General features: G+C 42.1%; 1 protein-coding gene and 1 non-coding gene across 2 annotated transcripts; both read left to right on the top strand.

The window, feature by feature from the left end:
- Positions 1-4,852: 4,852 nt before the first annotated feature.
- Positions 4,853-14,572, top strand: SLC25A3 (solute carrier family 25 member 3). The gene is made up of 8 exons (XM_063396259.1): positions 4,853-5,000; positions 5,156-5,312; positions 9,894-10,015; positions 12,237-12,416; positions 12,534-12,715; positions 13,421-13,593; positions 14,017-14,127; positions 14,238-14,572. The coding sequence occupies exons 2-8, from the start codon at positions 5,162-5,164 to the stop codon at positions 14,396-14,398; spliced, it is 1,080 nt and encodes a 359-aa protein (XP_063252329.1). The 5' UTR covers positions 4,853-5,000; positions 5,156-5,161; the 3' UTR covers positions 14,399-14,572.
- LOC134550504 (small nucleolar RNA SNORA53) lies at positions 12,886-13,125 on the top strand. Its single transcript, XR_010080346.1, has one exon. It is a non-coding gene; the product is annotated as a small nucleolar RNA SNORA53 (small nucleolar RNA).
- Positions 14,573-15,876: the final 1,304 nt, after the last annotated feature.

The following is a 15,876-nucleotide window of genomic DNA, read 5'->3' as shown; positions in this document are numbered from 1 at the left end:
ATTGGCCAAATGTGCTTAAAGCCTTCACCTACTGCAGTTCAAGTTAAGCTGAAGTATATAATTGTACTGTAGTCTTTGTATCATAGTGCTGAAGCAATAGACACTGATGGTCCTTTTTTTCTTCCTTTTACACATTTTCACTTTTGTTCCATTAGTTTATCTTGTTTAAATTTTAGACAGTGCTGTCTTGAACTTTCACAACCAATGACAAAATAGAGTGATTTTTGTGGACTATTATCCAAAATCTAGTTGCAAAAATAAGTGGAGTTCTGATGTAATAAGTATTGTTTAAGAAGTCCCTTTTAGGGCAAGGGCCACAACAAGCCTGGAAAAGGCCTGTGGAAATTAATGGGCATGGCAATGTTATTTTGTGTGTGGTGGGTTTTGTTCTCATGATTGGTCATACTGCTCAGAATGCCGTGCTGAAAACCTGGCAGGTCTTGGTTTCCTGTCTGAATTGGAGTTAACACACAGCTTGTATTGTTCCCTTCAAATTATGTGCTAATCTTTCAACATGCATCCAGTCTCGGGAGCCTGGTATGAGGCTATAGATCACTAGAGGATTTCACTTGCAGTCTTGAGATTATTCTTACAGCATCTGATCCATGGTGAGAGCTCCAGTAGTGTCTAAGACAATAAACTTTGAAGAAGGATCTTAAATTTAAATCCTCTGTTTTGAGACCTTGATTTGTATTTGCATAAGAAACAGTGTGAAAGAACTTCTCCAAGTTTACTTGCTAACAGCATGCTCAGCACTGCCCCACAGAATGATTTCAGATCCCTCCTACGCTTGGTCTATGTGTTTTGTTTCCTGTGGTGTAACTTAGAAAACTCCTTATGGTATTAAAATTCCAGCTAATTGCCTTCTCTACTACTTTTGTGGACAAAAAATCTTCTAAAAATGTGAACTAGTTTATGCAGAGTCAAAGCAGAAAAGCTGAGTACAAAAAAAATGCCTTTAAACAATATAGGTCCTAAAGAAGACTCAGCAGTAAAATTTATGTAATTGCAAATGAAGCTGGTAAAATTGTGGCATATCCTGTGCATGGTACATCTGGATTACTTTGATATGCCTTAAGTAACATATTGGGTGGAACAGATACAGGGGTGCATTGTGATGTATAATTTTAAAAATTGTGTTTGTGAAGGTAGGCGTTTCAGCATACCCTTTGTTGTCTGTTAATATGGCTTTTATTGTGTGTTTGGTAAGTACCTATCTTTGTCTAAAAGTGTCCTTTGACTTGCTTTTCTTTTGCATGAAGAATTTACCAGGCTGCAAGTGCACCAGAGCAACAGCAAGTTATTACAGTGGATATGTATGTACATGGATATTTCAGAAAGCACAGGGTCTCCAACCTAATTTAACTTGTAAAGCAGTCCTAAGGTAGCATAGACTCTTCTAAGTAGTGTTTATGCTGATTAAAAAAAAAAAGAAATCCCACAGGTTTTCTGTTCCACCTCACTTGGAAGTTCTTTATTAACATTGGTAGTCTGTGGTTGAAACATAGTAACTGCACTGTATTATTATTTATTTACTCTTTAGGAAAAAAATAGTGATGCTTAATACATATAAACCACATAATGAGTGAGGAGACTTTAAAAAAAAAATTTAAATGTTACTAGAGAAGGATATCCATGGCATCAAGTAATAAGAATAGGGATTTCACTGCTTCCTGTGTTGAGAGCATGTGACTGCTGTTCAACCTTGGAAGCTTGGATCCTGGTGAAGGAATTGTGCTGCACCTTACTGTTTCCCTTGGGTTGTAAAACCTGATCCATTATTGACTCTAGAACCATGGTCTGTTGTGCAGGCCCAGGGACCTGCCATCAAGGTTATGGTGCCCTAACTGATGGAGGGGCTGAGGCAGACAAAGAAAACACCCCTTGAGGTGAGGGTGAGAAGAGTGTCTCTCCCATGGACCTTTGCAGCCATATTCCTTAGCTTCCATTATCCCATTGGTTTTCCCAGTCCCTGGCCCCTCCTATGCACCACTCTACCCTGTCCGGATTGGACCTTATCCCTCAGATCCACCCCTTCTTCCCTGTATTTAACCCTGTACCTTTGGCCTGATCACAGCTCTCTTGTCCCTGGAACACATTCGAGACTCTCCTGTGCGTGCACAGAAATAAACAGTGCTCGGATTTCCAACTCTCAGGGACACGCTGCTGCACAATGCACCAGTCTAGTAGCTCTGGTGTTGAAACAAGGAAAGTGCATATAAAATACAAGTTTACAACCCACACAAGTGCTGCTCTGCTAACCTGGTTATCAAAGGTGGATGGTTGTTTCACTGTCTCGTGTATTTTTGAAAACAATGTCACCTGGGAAACAAGCTCATAAGAGCTTTGATTTTGCTTGCAGGTTTCACCAAAATGCTAGAACTGTGAAATGTTACTGTAAGATAGGATCTAGTCTGCGTTTTCTTGATTGTATGCAGTTTGAGGTGAAATTGGGGTGGGAAATGAAAGAGGGTATGTGGTCGGTGTTACAACAGGATAGATGAAATTAAGAACACCCCGCAGCTGCAAACTGAAATTTTCCTAACCTCATGAAACTTCAAGAGCTACTGATGGATTTAGTTTACTATAGTTCTTTTTACTGAGAATTGGATAGAGGTTGACACTAGACGGTAACATCTTTCAAGTGTTCACCTATTACTACCTGCAATGTCTCTCAGAAATTAATTTATCTAGATGGTTTGAACTACAGGCTGTTGCTATTTTATTCCTTCGCATCTGGGAAAATTGTAGGTATTTTCTTTGTAAAATTGTACATATGCAGCAAGAACCTGTATTATCCCTGTATTTTCATGGGGCCATGTTAGACTGCTGTTTAGTAGTTCTTGTTAATAGCACAGATGTTAGAATTCAATTGTCACTTAAAAACCAAACTCACAGTTTGTTCCAGGAAAGTTCTACAGACTCTCATAAACATATGTATAGCTGGGCACACAAATTGCCATTAGATGTCTATAAATAGTCATCTGCTCATTCTTTATAGTTGGGAGGAACAGAGGTTTTCTGTATGTTAAAAATTGGAAAAGTCTGCAAGAATTGGAATCATTTAAATGCAGTTTCAATAACCCAGATTTCAATCATGTTTAGAGGTTACCATTTAATTGAAAATAAGTGTCAGTGTTTGGCTTTTAAATAAAACATTGTTACCAATAATTGTTTAGAGGCAAGTAGAGCAGAACAAGTAATGGCAAAATGAACAGTTCTGGTTTGTTTTCAGTGCTGCCACTGGCAATGAATTCAACAGCACTTTGGGCTCTCAGCTGGTTGCTAAACGAAAGTATTTGAAGAGTGCAAGTTTCATTTGACCTTCTCCTGCTTGAGCAGCTGGAGTACGGTTTATTCAAGAGGCACTTAACCAACCTTGATATCTGTGACAGTGCGATTGGGCACTTTTATCCGTGTAGGACAGTCTCCCTGGATTCACCACTGTTTTGAAATAGAGCGAGCAGAGCCATGGTCTCAGGGCTTCCTTGGAAGTTTGACAGGAGCCTCTGAGCTGACCAAAGCTGAGGTGTTTCTTCAGTGTGGTGCTGCTGGTGTGCTGTCATTTGCTGGGATGTTCAGCACATGTCTCTTGCTTTCCTGGCTTCTGTATGTATGCTGTTGCAGAGCACTATAATTGAAAGAATATGATTGTTGCCATGAGTTTTTCCTGGTTTGCTGAGCGCTCATATTAAAAGAGAAGTCCGTACCTTCTCGCGCTCTTTTAATGTAAACATCAGCTATGTTCTATAAACATAGCCATTGTTTTTACATTCCCTGCTGGGACAAACAAGACTGTGTGACAGTCCCCTTCACCAATGTGATGTGGAGGTGGGAATTCCTTCCTCCAATCCACAGGCCTCATAGCAAAAGTATAAAAGTAGGTTTTTGTAAATAAACCGTGTCTTCTGCCCTGCGTTCTCTGTTGCACCCAGATCTGTGTCCCCAGTCTGTTTTCTGGCTAGGCCTCCACGGTGATATATGATCAAAACAATGAAAAAATGGACTTACTGCCTCTTTGGAGAGCTGAACTTGTACGTGCTAGTTTTGTACTATATAAGTCACTAAAATGAGTGAAACTACTCAGTGTTGGAAAAGGCATATTTAAAGGTAGGTAAGGCTAAGCGTAAGTCCTGTGTTACATAACATTCTGCTTTTAACAAACCAGTAAGAAACAATTGTGTGAGTAGCTGCAGCCATTGCAGCATAGGCTATGTAATGATGCCCTGCAAGCATATCCTCCAAAGGTGGAACTCGGCCAGGGAGTCTGCAGATGGTGCTTGGTCCTAGATCTGACCGTGCTTGGGTTGACAGAGATCTACAGCCAGAGTCTGGTGAGAGGGGTGAGCTTTCTCCCGAGAGAGCTGCATGCTTTCTAATCACCACTGATTAGAAAATATTACTAGATGTGATAACCAGATGTGAAACCTGGGGTGATACCGAGCAGTTCTTTAATCTCAAAAAATGGGTGTGACGCTAAGAGTTGGACTTGATCTTATACCTTCCAACCCTGATGCTTTCATAATTCGCTGCGAGTGCTGCAGAGCACGGCTCAAGGCCAGCGCAGGGAACTCGCATTCGGGCCTGGCTCTGGTTTGTCCTTGCCCGGGGCAAGGCTGCGGGAGGCACGTGACGCAGTTGGCAAGCTCCCCGAGCCGGGAGGCGATAAGGAGGGAACAGAAGCTGAGGCGCAGGTTTATCGCTGTAGGACGGGCTCACACACCCCGCGTAGCGGCCCGCGGGGCGGTAGCCGCAGCCGCGGCGGTGCCGGGCCGCTGCGAGCGGGCAGGGCGCGGGCGCGGGCGCGGGCGGGAGCGAGCGCGGGCGTGGCCCCGCGGCGCGGGAGGGCGGTGGCCGCGCGTGCGCGGCCGTTGGCGTGGCGCCTCCGCCAATCGCGGCCCGGGTCGCTGCGCGGAGGCCCCGCCCCCGGCGCGGCGAAGGACAAGGTGACGGCGCGGGGCCCGCGTTCAGCCTCTGCCGCAGCGGCTCCATCTTGCGAGGTGAGTCGGGGCGGCGCGGGTCGCCCGCCCACCGGGAGCCGGGCTCAGCCCCGTGGCGGCAGGGCCGCCTCGGGGGTGCGGGGCTGGGGCTCGGCGGCCGCGCCGCGGCGGGATTTTCCGGTCCGACGTCGCTCTGCTCTTCTCTCCCGCCTCAGGTCGCCATGTTCTCGTCCATCGCGCCGCTCGCGCGGCACAACCCGTTCTACGCGCCGCACTTCCAGCTGGTGCAGGACGGCGTCAGGAAGCGCCCGGCGGAGCCCGCGGAGGCCTCCGCCACGCGGCGGGGCCTGGCGGCCGCGGCCGTCGCCGAAGGTGAGAGCGAGACGGAGGGGCTGGGCGGAAGCGAGGCCCGCGGGCGTGCGGGGCTGGCGGTGCCTGCGCTGGGCCCCCAACGCGGGCCTGTGCCCGCCAGGGCGGCGCAGGGAATGTCGGCGCCCAGCGGGACTCGACAGGGGCCGGCGCTGGGCCTACGCGCCTGCTTGGAGGACGAGGAAGGGCACGGGCGGGGGAGGCGCTGGCAGTGCTTCCGCTCTCCCGGCGGTGTGTGCTGAGGAGCAGGAGGGATCCGGGCTTGCCGGGAAAGGACACGGGAAGGTTCTAGTGCCGAGTAATCACAGAGACCCCAGTAGATTCTGTTTTGGGGAGCAGAGAGCGCTTTTTCTGGCTCTGCATGGCCTGCAGCCTCGGGCACTGAGGTTGTAGGCCTGTACTTCTTTCATCGGTGGAGAAGACCAGTGGATTCGAAAGACCATCTCTCCCATTCTTTTTCCCTTTTTCTTTTTTTTGTTTTTTTTTCATTAGTTTATTCATAGCTGGGCACCTGAGCATCTAGATACATTGGGGGTGCTTGCTGCTGTTTTTTTTTGCTAGTTGTGGGGTGTGCACCAGATAACTTACTACCTAAGATACAGGGATATGCTTACGAGTTAAATGCAAGTACTTCCCTTATGTTTCCCAGTCAATTTGTTGATTTCTGAAGGTCAGACCTTGGTGGTACTTGCAGTACCATAGAACGTGTATGTAGGGAGGGAAAGGACCACAATGAGTCATCGTCATCATCATTACAGGTCCAACATCCCTGCTGAAGCAGAGTCATCCTAGAGTAGATTGCCCAGGATTGTGTCCAGATTCTTGAATATCTCCAGGGAGGGGGACTCCACAGCCTCTTTGGGCAGTGTGTTCCAGTGCATGGTCACCACAGTAAAGCATTTCTTCCTTATGTTCAGATAGAACTTCTTGTGCATCATTTTCTGCCCATTGCCTCTTGTCCTGTTGCTTAGCACCATTGACAAGAGCCTGGATCCATCCTCTTGACACCCTCTCATCAATACTTACAGATGATGATGAGGTGCCCATTCAGTCATCTTTTCTTGAGGCTGAACAGACCCAACTCCTTCAGCCTTTTTTCATAGATGAGGTGTTCCAGTCTCTGCATCATCTTTGTAGCCCCCCCTGGACCTGCTCCAGGAGCTCCATGTCTGTCTTGTACTAAGGGGCCCAGAACTGGGTACAGCATTCGAAATGTAGCCTCACTAGGGCTGAGTAAAGGGACAGGATCACCCTCGAGCTGCTGGCACTGCTCTTCCTAATGCATTTCAGGGTACAGTTGGAGCGGCCTTCTTGGCCACACAAACACACTGCTGGCCCATGGGCAGCTTGGCTGTCCAGCAGGACCCCCAGCTCCTTCTCTGCAGAGCTGCTTTCCAGCAGGTTGGCCCCAGCCTGTGCTGTTTCATGGGGCCTATTCCTCCCCAGGTACAGGAGCCTACATTTGCTTTTGTTGAACTTAATTCAGTTCCTCTCTGCATGCCTCTCCAACTGTTGAGGTCCATCTGAAGGAATGCACAGTAGTAGAGGTGGATATTAAAATTCTAGTTCTCTTAAACTGTCAGTAACCTAAAAGTGTCTCCCTGGTTTAAAAAAATTACTTTCAGCAAGCTACCTCTTCTGAAGCACTGTGATTACTGAAATATTTTAGTGGTCTTGCTTGAGCCTTCATGTAATACATGAGAGAGAGACAGGTTAGATTATATGAAGTTTTCAAGAAACCATTTGTGGCTTTCAGTGTAGTAATCCTGCTGCCAGCTAACTAAAGCCCTAAATCGCTCTTTGGTATGCTAAATATATTCGGTAGGTGCGCTTATTTCTTTAAAGCATTATGCCTAATCTTCACCCTGATTGTTGGCAGTTATGGTCAAAGGTGGTTTCAGTCTTTATAATCTTTTCTGCTGAGTTCACTATTTCATGTACCAGTTGGTTCTCTGGCTTCTGTGTTAAGAACATAACACATTGCAGGAGATATCTGGACTTGCACAAGGTCACACAAAGTCAGTACAAACCACATGGCCTTCTGAGATCAGCTCAGGGCATCAACCACCACCGAGCTCAGAGACCAAGTATTTTATGACCGGGTCATGGAATTTGTCCTTGTTAACATGACAGATTGGAAGCAGAGATAGGAAATAGTTATGATGTAGCTGTCTCAACAGAATAGATATATTTTTATGCCAGATGTTTATGCTTGTGCACCTTAATGGTTTTCATCTTAAATCAATTCCTGGGTGTGTTAGAACGACTTTCTTGTCCTCTGTGCTGCATGGTCAGCTGGTTCTCTTCTCAAGTTATGGTTTTTAGAAAATTTGACTCTACTTCTGAAATAGAAAGTCCAAGATTATCTGTGGCTTTATTTTCCTAATACTACTGTACCACTACAACCCTAGGCACCTCTAAAGAGCTCAAGCCTAATTGATACTAGCTTTCTTAATTACTGTACTTGAACACCAGGCTGACAGGTCAGTCTGAATAGCACTGTAATATAGCATATACATAAAACTCTACTTTTCTGTGGCTACTATAAGGGTCTGTCCCTGTCATTTGAGGAGTCTGACTTCTAAATTACTGTGAAAAGGGCAGTAAGAACAGTTCTGAGGTCTGGGCAGTGTGGCAGCTGCTGCAGGGCTGTGGTGCTGTTGGCCAAAGACACAGCTAGACAGAGCTGCCCCGAACAGACCTAGAATCTATTCTCTGATTGCACCTGCCTGATCTGTGTGTGTTTAACCACAGATAATTGGTTCTGGAAAGTCATAAACAGACTGTTTCTGCTGTCTGCAAATCTGCTAGCATAGCCAAGCTATTTTGGAGCTATGTGCAATCCCAGACCAGCATATTTACAGTCTTCAGCAGTGTCTCAATTAAAAGTAGGTTATTCTAATAACTGATTTCGAGCTTTTAACTTAAGTTCACTGTGATTTGATTTGTATTGTTTTAAATAAAGAAAAACCCTTATTGGTGGAAAATGTAAATATAAAACATAATGTAAAATCTGGAACATTTGTGGGAAGGAGTTCCTTTAAAAGTCACGTTAGGAAAGTTATGAGCTGGATAAGCCTGCTAATGTTATCTGCTGCTCTGTTGGTGCTGTGGAACATCATTGTCACTTTCTGTTGTTGTTCATACAGGAATTCAGAACCAGAAAGATGGCAAAGAAGCTCTGCACAAGATAGCCTTTTCCTATCTTTTAGTTTTCATTAGTGTTTCTTGGAGGTAGTTTTGATTCAGTTGTAACACTTTATATATTCCGTTGTACTGAAGTGACACCAGTAGATTTAGTAGCAAAAGATTGTCTTTCTACTTTGGAGAATATTTTTTACATAATGTATTGATGCTTATTCACTATGTTAGTTTTGCTTTTACTTATATTCTTAAAATGCTGAGCATAGCAGCAGAACTATGCTGCTACTTTATGCTTATTTTGTACTGTTGATTGTAAAATTGATTTTTGTTTGCACTCACTCACAGCCTCTGTAGCTTTTTTTAAAAACAAAAGAGGAAAATGAGTTCTTTTTTTCCAGCTCCAGTGACTTTGCTGTATAGGAATATGTGAAAATAATTAAATTTTTTTAAGATTGGATGGTTTTATACACAATATATACATGGTATAGAACAGTGCATATGAAGTGTCTCTTGACTAAATGTGAGCTGGAAGGTTCTTTAATGAACCTTACATATGGGACGATAAATAGCAATCTGCAGTTTCATTAAACAATCTGTATACATTTGAGATTCTGTATTTGAAAGACAATTTACAAAAAAATTGTGTAAATAATCTGAGAAATACCTGAAAATATATTTGCATATCTTGAACACCAATGTTGTAGATAAAAAACAGAAGTTAGCTACTTAAATACAGAAGTTAAACTGTCATGAATATTTAGCAAAAGAAGCTTTGTCTTCTGAGTACTGGAGGAATACTATTATTCCTTAATTCCTGGATATAAGAAATTGTTGTACATTACAACTTTGAGTAATAGCTTCTGCTAGTAGCTTCTGGATTAATTTCTATGGTTTCAGTGTGCTGTGAACTAAAACTTCACTGTTTCTTCCTTTGTTTATTTAAAGGATCAAATTCAATTTGGAAGGCTTGAAATCAAATCTTGTCAGCCCAAAATGTTTTAATTTAAAGCAAAAGAATTATTTTTCATTATAACACTGTATTCAAGTAACACAGCATGGCAGATTGTTTCAGTTTAATACTTTCAAGAAAGTTTATTTCTTTTCTGATCGTTGTTACCATTTATGATTGATCATACATCTGTAATTTTTCCAATTAACTAGAATACAGCTGTGCCTATGGCTCAAACAGATTCTTTCTGCTTTGTGGCCTTGGTGGGATTATTAGCTGTGGAACGACACATACGGCACTGGTTCCTCTAGACCTGGTTAAATGCAGAATGCAGGTTTGTTCTGCATGTTGGTATGTGATGACAGAGCATGTTTAGTGTGGTATATTTAATTACTAATGAACTGGAGACATAAATTATCCCCTGGAGATCGCTGTCCAACTGTGCATGGAGTTTATATAAAAGCATGGTGTGTCTTTATTTTTTGCTGCAGAATACAGTTGTGAATATGGCTCGCTCAAGTTTTATGCTCTCTGTGGCGTTGGTGGGGTCCTAAGTTGTGGCCTGACACACACTGGTGTGGTACCTCTGGATTTAGTGAAATGTCGTATGCAGGTTTGTATAAACTTGAACATTTCTTGAGCTTCTGTTTTCGATCTAGCCAGCATATTAAGGGTTGTCAGTAGGAATGCAGTCTTGTGGCTGACAAGAAGCAAGGAAACTTGAATGCTGCTTTATCAAATCTACTGCTGTAAGACTAGCAAAATACCACTATCAAGAGAAGTAAAGGTATTACAGATTATCTGGACACATTATTTTTGACAGCATTTAAGGCATATTTAACTGACTATTTGTTAAAAGGTACTCACCACAATGTTACTTTACTGGCTGGTTGGCTGTCCAGCACTATTCCAGTGCTTTGGTGTAAGGAAATAGTATCTTTTGGGTCTGTGGTTTTTAGCCTGGAATGACATGCATGTGTATTTTGATCCATTAACACCATGGATCAATGCATGGCTTATGGATTGGATATTTTCTAATGATGCCTCTTAGAGATGAGCGGCTAAAACATGATTTGGTATCAGGAAGGCCATCACAATGCTTGCAACTGCTTTCCTTGAGGTGGTTTTTGATAAAACTGAAAGGAGCATCCTTGCATTGCACTTAAGACACATTAAAATCATTTTGTGAACAGCCATGGATGAGAACATACTAATGGATTTATTCAGGCAAATCTGCAAGAATGAAGCAAATTAAAGCACACTTCTGAATTTCTGGAAATGTAGTACTTAATGGTTTCCCTGTTGCATAGGCCGACTCTGATTATAAAAATGGCCATTTTATAATTACAGAACTCCTGAAATTAGGAGGGAACTATGAATTAGTCAGGCCTCCTTGTCACACTAGGAATATGCATGTGCTGTTCTTCGAAACTGGGTTCTTCTGAATGGCCTTTATTTAAGATGGTTTACCAGAGAGACTTTTTCACATTCTTGAGAGCATCTGAAAGTCTGGTCTCAAACTAGGAAATCTGTCACACATCAGACATGCTCAGTGGGCTATCGGTTGTGGTTTATTACATGGTGAGGGTGGTGATAATTCCCTTTCCCTCGCCAGCACTTAGGGGGAGGTTCCATGAGGATTCCAGGTGTGATCTTGTAAAACCTGTCAGCATTTATCTCTTTACAGATCCAGTACAGAGCATGTTACTAATCCTTCCTAAGTTCTCCAGGAAGAAACCTGTTGCCTGCCCTTTCATGTCTTTTTAAGAAGAGGTCACCTTTGCCATGGTTTATCTGAAACCAGGACACCTGTTACACACCTGATAACTAAGCATGGTTCTGACTTGAACATAGCCTCATTTTACAGTGCCTGATTTAATATCCAATTTTCTAAAATTGTGTCTCTTTTTAAAATTGACATATTTAGGTGAACTAGATCCCAAGAATGTTGTTCCTAGACTCCAAGACAAAATACCAGTCAGTGCAGCTTGGCATGCATGTCCCATAGCTCTTTCTGAAAGCTTTGATGGGGATCCAGTTTGATATCTTCCTTCTTAACTTCTGAGGAACTGTTGGATCATGTCAAATATGAAAAGTAATAGTGGGATTTGACTTAATTACCTGTTGAAAAGTTTCTGCTAAATTACTTACTTTCACCTGAAACAAAATTATTTAAGTCAGTCTGTGTTAAATTTCTGATAAATTAATAAAATCTCATTCAGAATTTTATAGGCAGAAAACAGTATGTGTGTAGCCTTTACTGCCAAGTGGAAGTACAAGTGTAGAAGTTTCTAAGTACTCTTTAGTCCGCTTTGCTCCATTAGTCTGACTTTGTGGAGAGATGACACAGAAAAAACTCTGATTAGTAATCAGGTGACTTACTAGGTTTCTGACAATGCTTGGGTGTTCATAGGCACAGTGTGTAAAGTAGATGAGATTGCTGACAGGACCCATTAAATTTTTTAAAAATCTGATCAATACATTGTTGCACCAGTACACCACTGACAGTGTTAGAACACTGGCAGTGTTAGGACTTCAGTAAATCTTTTCATTACAGTTACATTGTTAATTGGGAGAATTAAAGTGAAACAAAATTCAATTTGGTAGTTTCTGAGTATTGAGGAACATAATGACTGTTAAAATAAGTCAGGGTTTGAGACTAGCAAGTAACCATTATGGTTACATTAGCGTAACTTAGCGGTGAGTACATCATCTGTTCAGGGATGTATAGGAAGCCGTTTGTCTGAGGAATAGAAAAATTGAAAATTTTGGATGGGGATGTGGGAAGGAAAATAGTAAGCTATATCAGATATTTAACTGTCTGTTCTGTTTAGGTTGATCCACAAAAATATAAGAGCATCTTCAATGGATTTTCAGTGACAATCAATGAAGATGGTGTTCGTGGCTTGGCTAAGGGATGGGCTCCAACCTTTATTGGCTATTCCATGCAAGGGCTTTGTAAATTTGGTTTCTATGAAGTTTTCAAAATCCTGTATGGCAACATGCTGGGAGAGGTAAGCCTTAAACATTTAATGTAAAGCTATATGTCCGCAGCATAATAATATTAGTGATAAGGAGTAATCACAAAAGCATGATTTATTAATGGAAGTGTGTGTTTAAATTCCTCTCAGGAAAATGCCTATTTGTGGCGTACTTCGCTCTATTTAGCTGCATCTGCCAGTGCAGAGTTTTTTGCTGACATTGCTCTGGCTCCAATGGAAGCTGCTAAAGTTCGTATTCAGACACAGCCCGGATATGCGAACACTCTACGGCAGGCATTACCCAAAATGTTTGCAGAAGAAGGCATCTGGGCGTAAGCATCCCTTCATTTTAATTGACCTTCTTGTTTTAGTGTATTTTTCTTAATGAAGAGCTGGTGCTATAACTAATTCTGGCCTTAGGTTTTATTGGGTTTTGGTCTTTGTATTTCAAGATCAGAACTTAACATACTTCGGGGAATCTGTGCTAAGTGGCTGTTAATTCCACATGCTCCTTAGATCCATCTTTGTGAGTATCTTTGTGCTGAGTTCTGCTGGATAACTTCAGTTTCTAGCAGTTCCAGTCAGAGATACTCAGCAACTTTCTGGTTGTACAGTCAAAGATGCTTGAGTCATTGGCATGTGAGAGTAATATAACTGCATGTTAGCTTTTTGTTCTGATAGAAGTGACTGTACATGTACAGGTCATATCTCACTGTCAGGACTTGGCTGGTATGCAGACATTAGCCTTACTGCACTGGTAGTATCAGTACTACATTACTGAGGTGCATTGTAATCTGAAAAGTGACTAAAGAAATGGCTATGCAGCCTGGGGATCAGGAAGATTTCAATTTGTCTTGCTGTTTGAAGGTGGTAGTCAGGAATTAATACAACTCAAATTTCTGTAAGCACTGACAGCATTACAGGGTCAGTATATATAAGTTGTGTAGCAGCAATAAAAAAGCTAATTTATTTCAGGTTAGAAATATACTTTAAATACTGAAGAAAATGAAACTGAGGTTGTCTCTTCTCTGATTAAGTTTCTATAAAGGTGTTGCTCCACTGTGGATGAGACAGATTCCATACACAATGATGAAATTTGCCTGCTTTGAACGTACTGTTGAAGCTCTGTACAAGTACGTTGTTCCCAAGCCACGAAGTGAATGTACAAAAGGAGAACAGCTGGTAGTCACATTTGTTGCAGGCTATATTGGTAAGGAATCTTTAAGTCCTACACTTTGTTAATGGATTACTGCAAATCTAGAGACCTGTTGCTTTTCAGAGTATTAAGCAGATATCACTAACATGGGAGGACTTTATTGCAACTTTAAAACATGCAGGAGAAATAACTATAATCAGTCTGTTAGGGGGAAATGGGTCTGTAATAGTATACTACTCTTAACTGCTCCTGTATGTTACCAGTATTGATGGCCAGATTTAAAAAGTGCAGCTGATTATAAAGAAACTTTCGTCTTTTTCGGTCTTGGGTGTCTTTGGATGCAAGGGGGAGTTTCAGTATCCAAAGATTCAGAAGTTTTTTTCTGGTTGTTTTCTTCTGTTCAGAAGTTTCAGTTAGTTGTACGCAGTAGGGGTACAGCTAAAACACCACAGCACTAATGTCAAATTATTCTTTCAGCTGGTGTATTCTGTGCAATTGTTTCCCATCCTGCTGACTCTGTGGTGTCTGTGTTGAACAAAGAAAAGGGCAGCTCAGCTTCACAGGTTCTTATGAGGCTTGGATTCAAAGGTACATTCTTACTTTCATGTATCTTGGATCAAGTGTTTCTGATGTTTTGGGGAGGATTTCTTTTTTTCATGCCATTTTATGCTGCTCATGCTTTATGCTTTGCTCTCCAGGTGTATGGAAAGGTCTGTTTGCTCGTATCATTATGATTGGTACCCTGACTGCACTACAGTGGTTCATCTACGATTCTGTCAAGGTTTATTTCAGACTTCCCCGCCCACCTCCACCTGAAATGCCAGAATCTCTGAAGAAGAAACTTGGTCTAACTGAATAGACAACTCATGGACTGACTGCTGAGTGTCCCAGTGATGAGTTTCATGAAACTTTTATATATTTGACTATGTAGAAAACAAACTCTATACAATGTCATTATTGGTTGTGCCCTCAGCTCACATGAGGGTTTAAATTCTACCACTGTCATTGCCTGAAATAAATGAGAAACAGAGTGCTTAGTGTCTGTTTACTACTGCATATGTAAGCTTCATTTCATGGTAGCAAATACCTCAAATACTCCCCTGGCTTCCCTCTCTCCCCCGAAAAGAATTTTTAAAAAATACCCCATTTGACACTTCAGAAATTAGAGAAATCTTACTCTTCCACTTAAAAGAACATATTTAGGCTGTCACTGTTTCCAGAGAAGTGCCAAGAGCCTGTCCTTGCACTTTAAGGCCCACTGGTCATTTGCCTGTAATAAGCTGTTGCTGTGGAACAGCTGAGATAAGACTGGAGTCTGACTGAGCATCCTAGTCATGGTATCAGTGTTCCCCACTGTCCTGGCTTAGGCTAAGGCACCCACAGAGATAAAAGTAACCTTATGCATACTAGAGCAGTTTCTGCCTTGGGATAGTAATCCCAACTTAACTTATGATTACTTACCACTGCTTCTGTTGGCTTTGAACCACACCAAAGACCTTGGCCCTTCTGCTTATCCTGTGGAATTAAACAGTAGTGGCTACCTCTAACTAGAGAAAAGCTGATGTTAATAAAGATTTTCAAATATATTTGACTAGTAATGGCATACTTCAGCTTTACAATAAAAGAAAAATGGCTTGTCTTTTATTCTAGAGTTTGGAAAACTTACTAGATTTTCCTTTACATTTGCTACAGCTGTATTTTTTTATTTCAGTTATTTTTTTCCAAATTTAGTTTAATACTAAATTGTGGTTGAACCATGTATTTCTGCAGCACAAGGAGCCATACAGGTTTTTTGGACCTTGATGTGAAGAAATACATGCTCAGCACACCAGAGGAGACAATTAAGGCAATGTTAAAGTATTTGTTTCATAATTTTTTTTCCTCAGGTCTTTTAGTGAAGGATGATCATGCTGCCTTCTGCATTTCACCTGTTCAATAACCCACAGTTGGTCATCACTACACTCTATCCAGTACTACTTTGTTCACAAAGTACAGCTGGAGCTGACGTGCTTTTTTTGCAGTACTGTGGGTAGGCTGCCTTACAGCATGTGAGCTGTTGATACTGAACTTAGCTTGGCGCTCACTTATGTTATACTGCTTCTTCCTCTTTACAAAAGGACAAATCGGGCAGGTGCCACTGGAATAGCGTAAATGTACTGAATGCTGCATCTTGCTGGAGTCTGATGTGCCTGCTGTTGTAGCATTGAGCTTCTCACCCCCTGGGAAAACCCTCCAGCTTCCAAGATTTTGAATGATTATGCTAAACAAGAAAGCTGGGCCTTATTTTGAATTGTTGCCTTTCAGAATGCGAAGTAAAAGCTAAAACTACACCATTTC

Source organism: Prinia subflava, chromosome 4 (genome assembly GCF_021018805.1).
Source record: "Prinia subflava isolate CZ2003 ecotype Zambia chromosome 4, Cam_Psub_1.2, whole genome shotgun sequence".
Taxonomy (NCBI): Eukaryota; Metazoa; Chordata; class Aves; order Passeriformes; family Cisticolidae; genus Prinia; species Prinia subflava.
The sequence above is the reverse complement of the archived record's forward strand: the minus strand, read 5'-3'. Positions and strand labels throughout refer to the sequence as shown.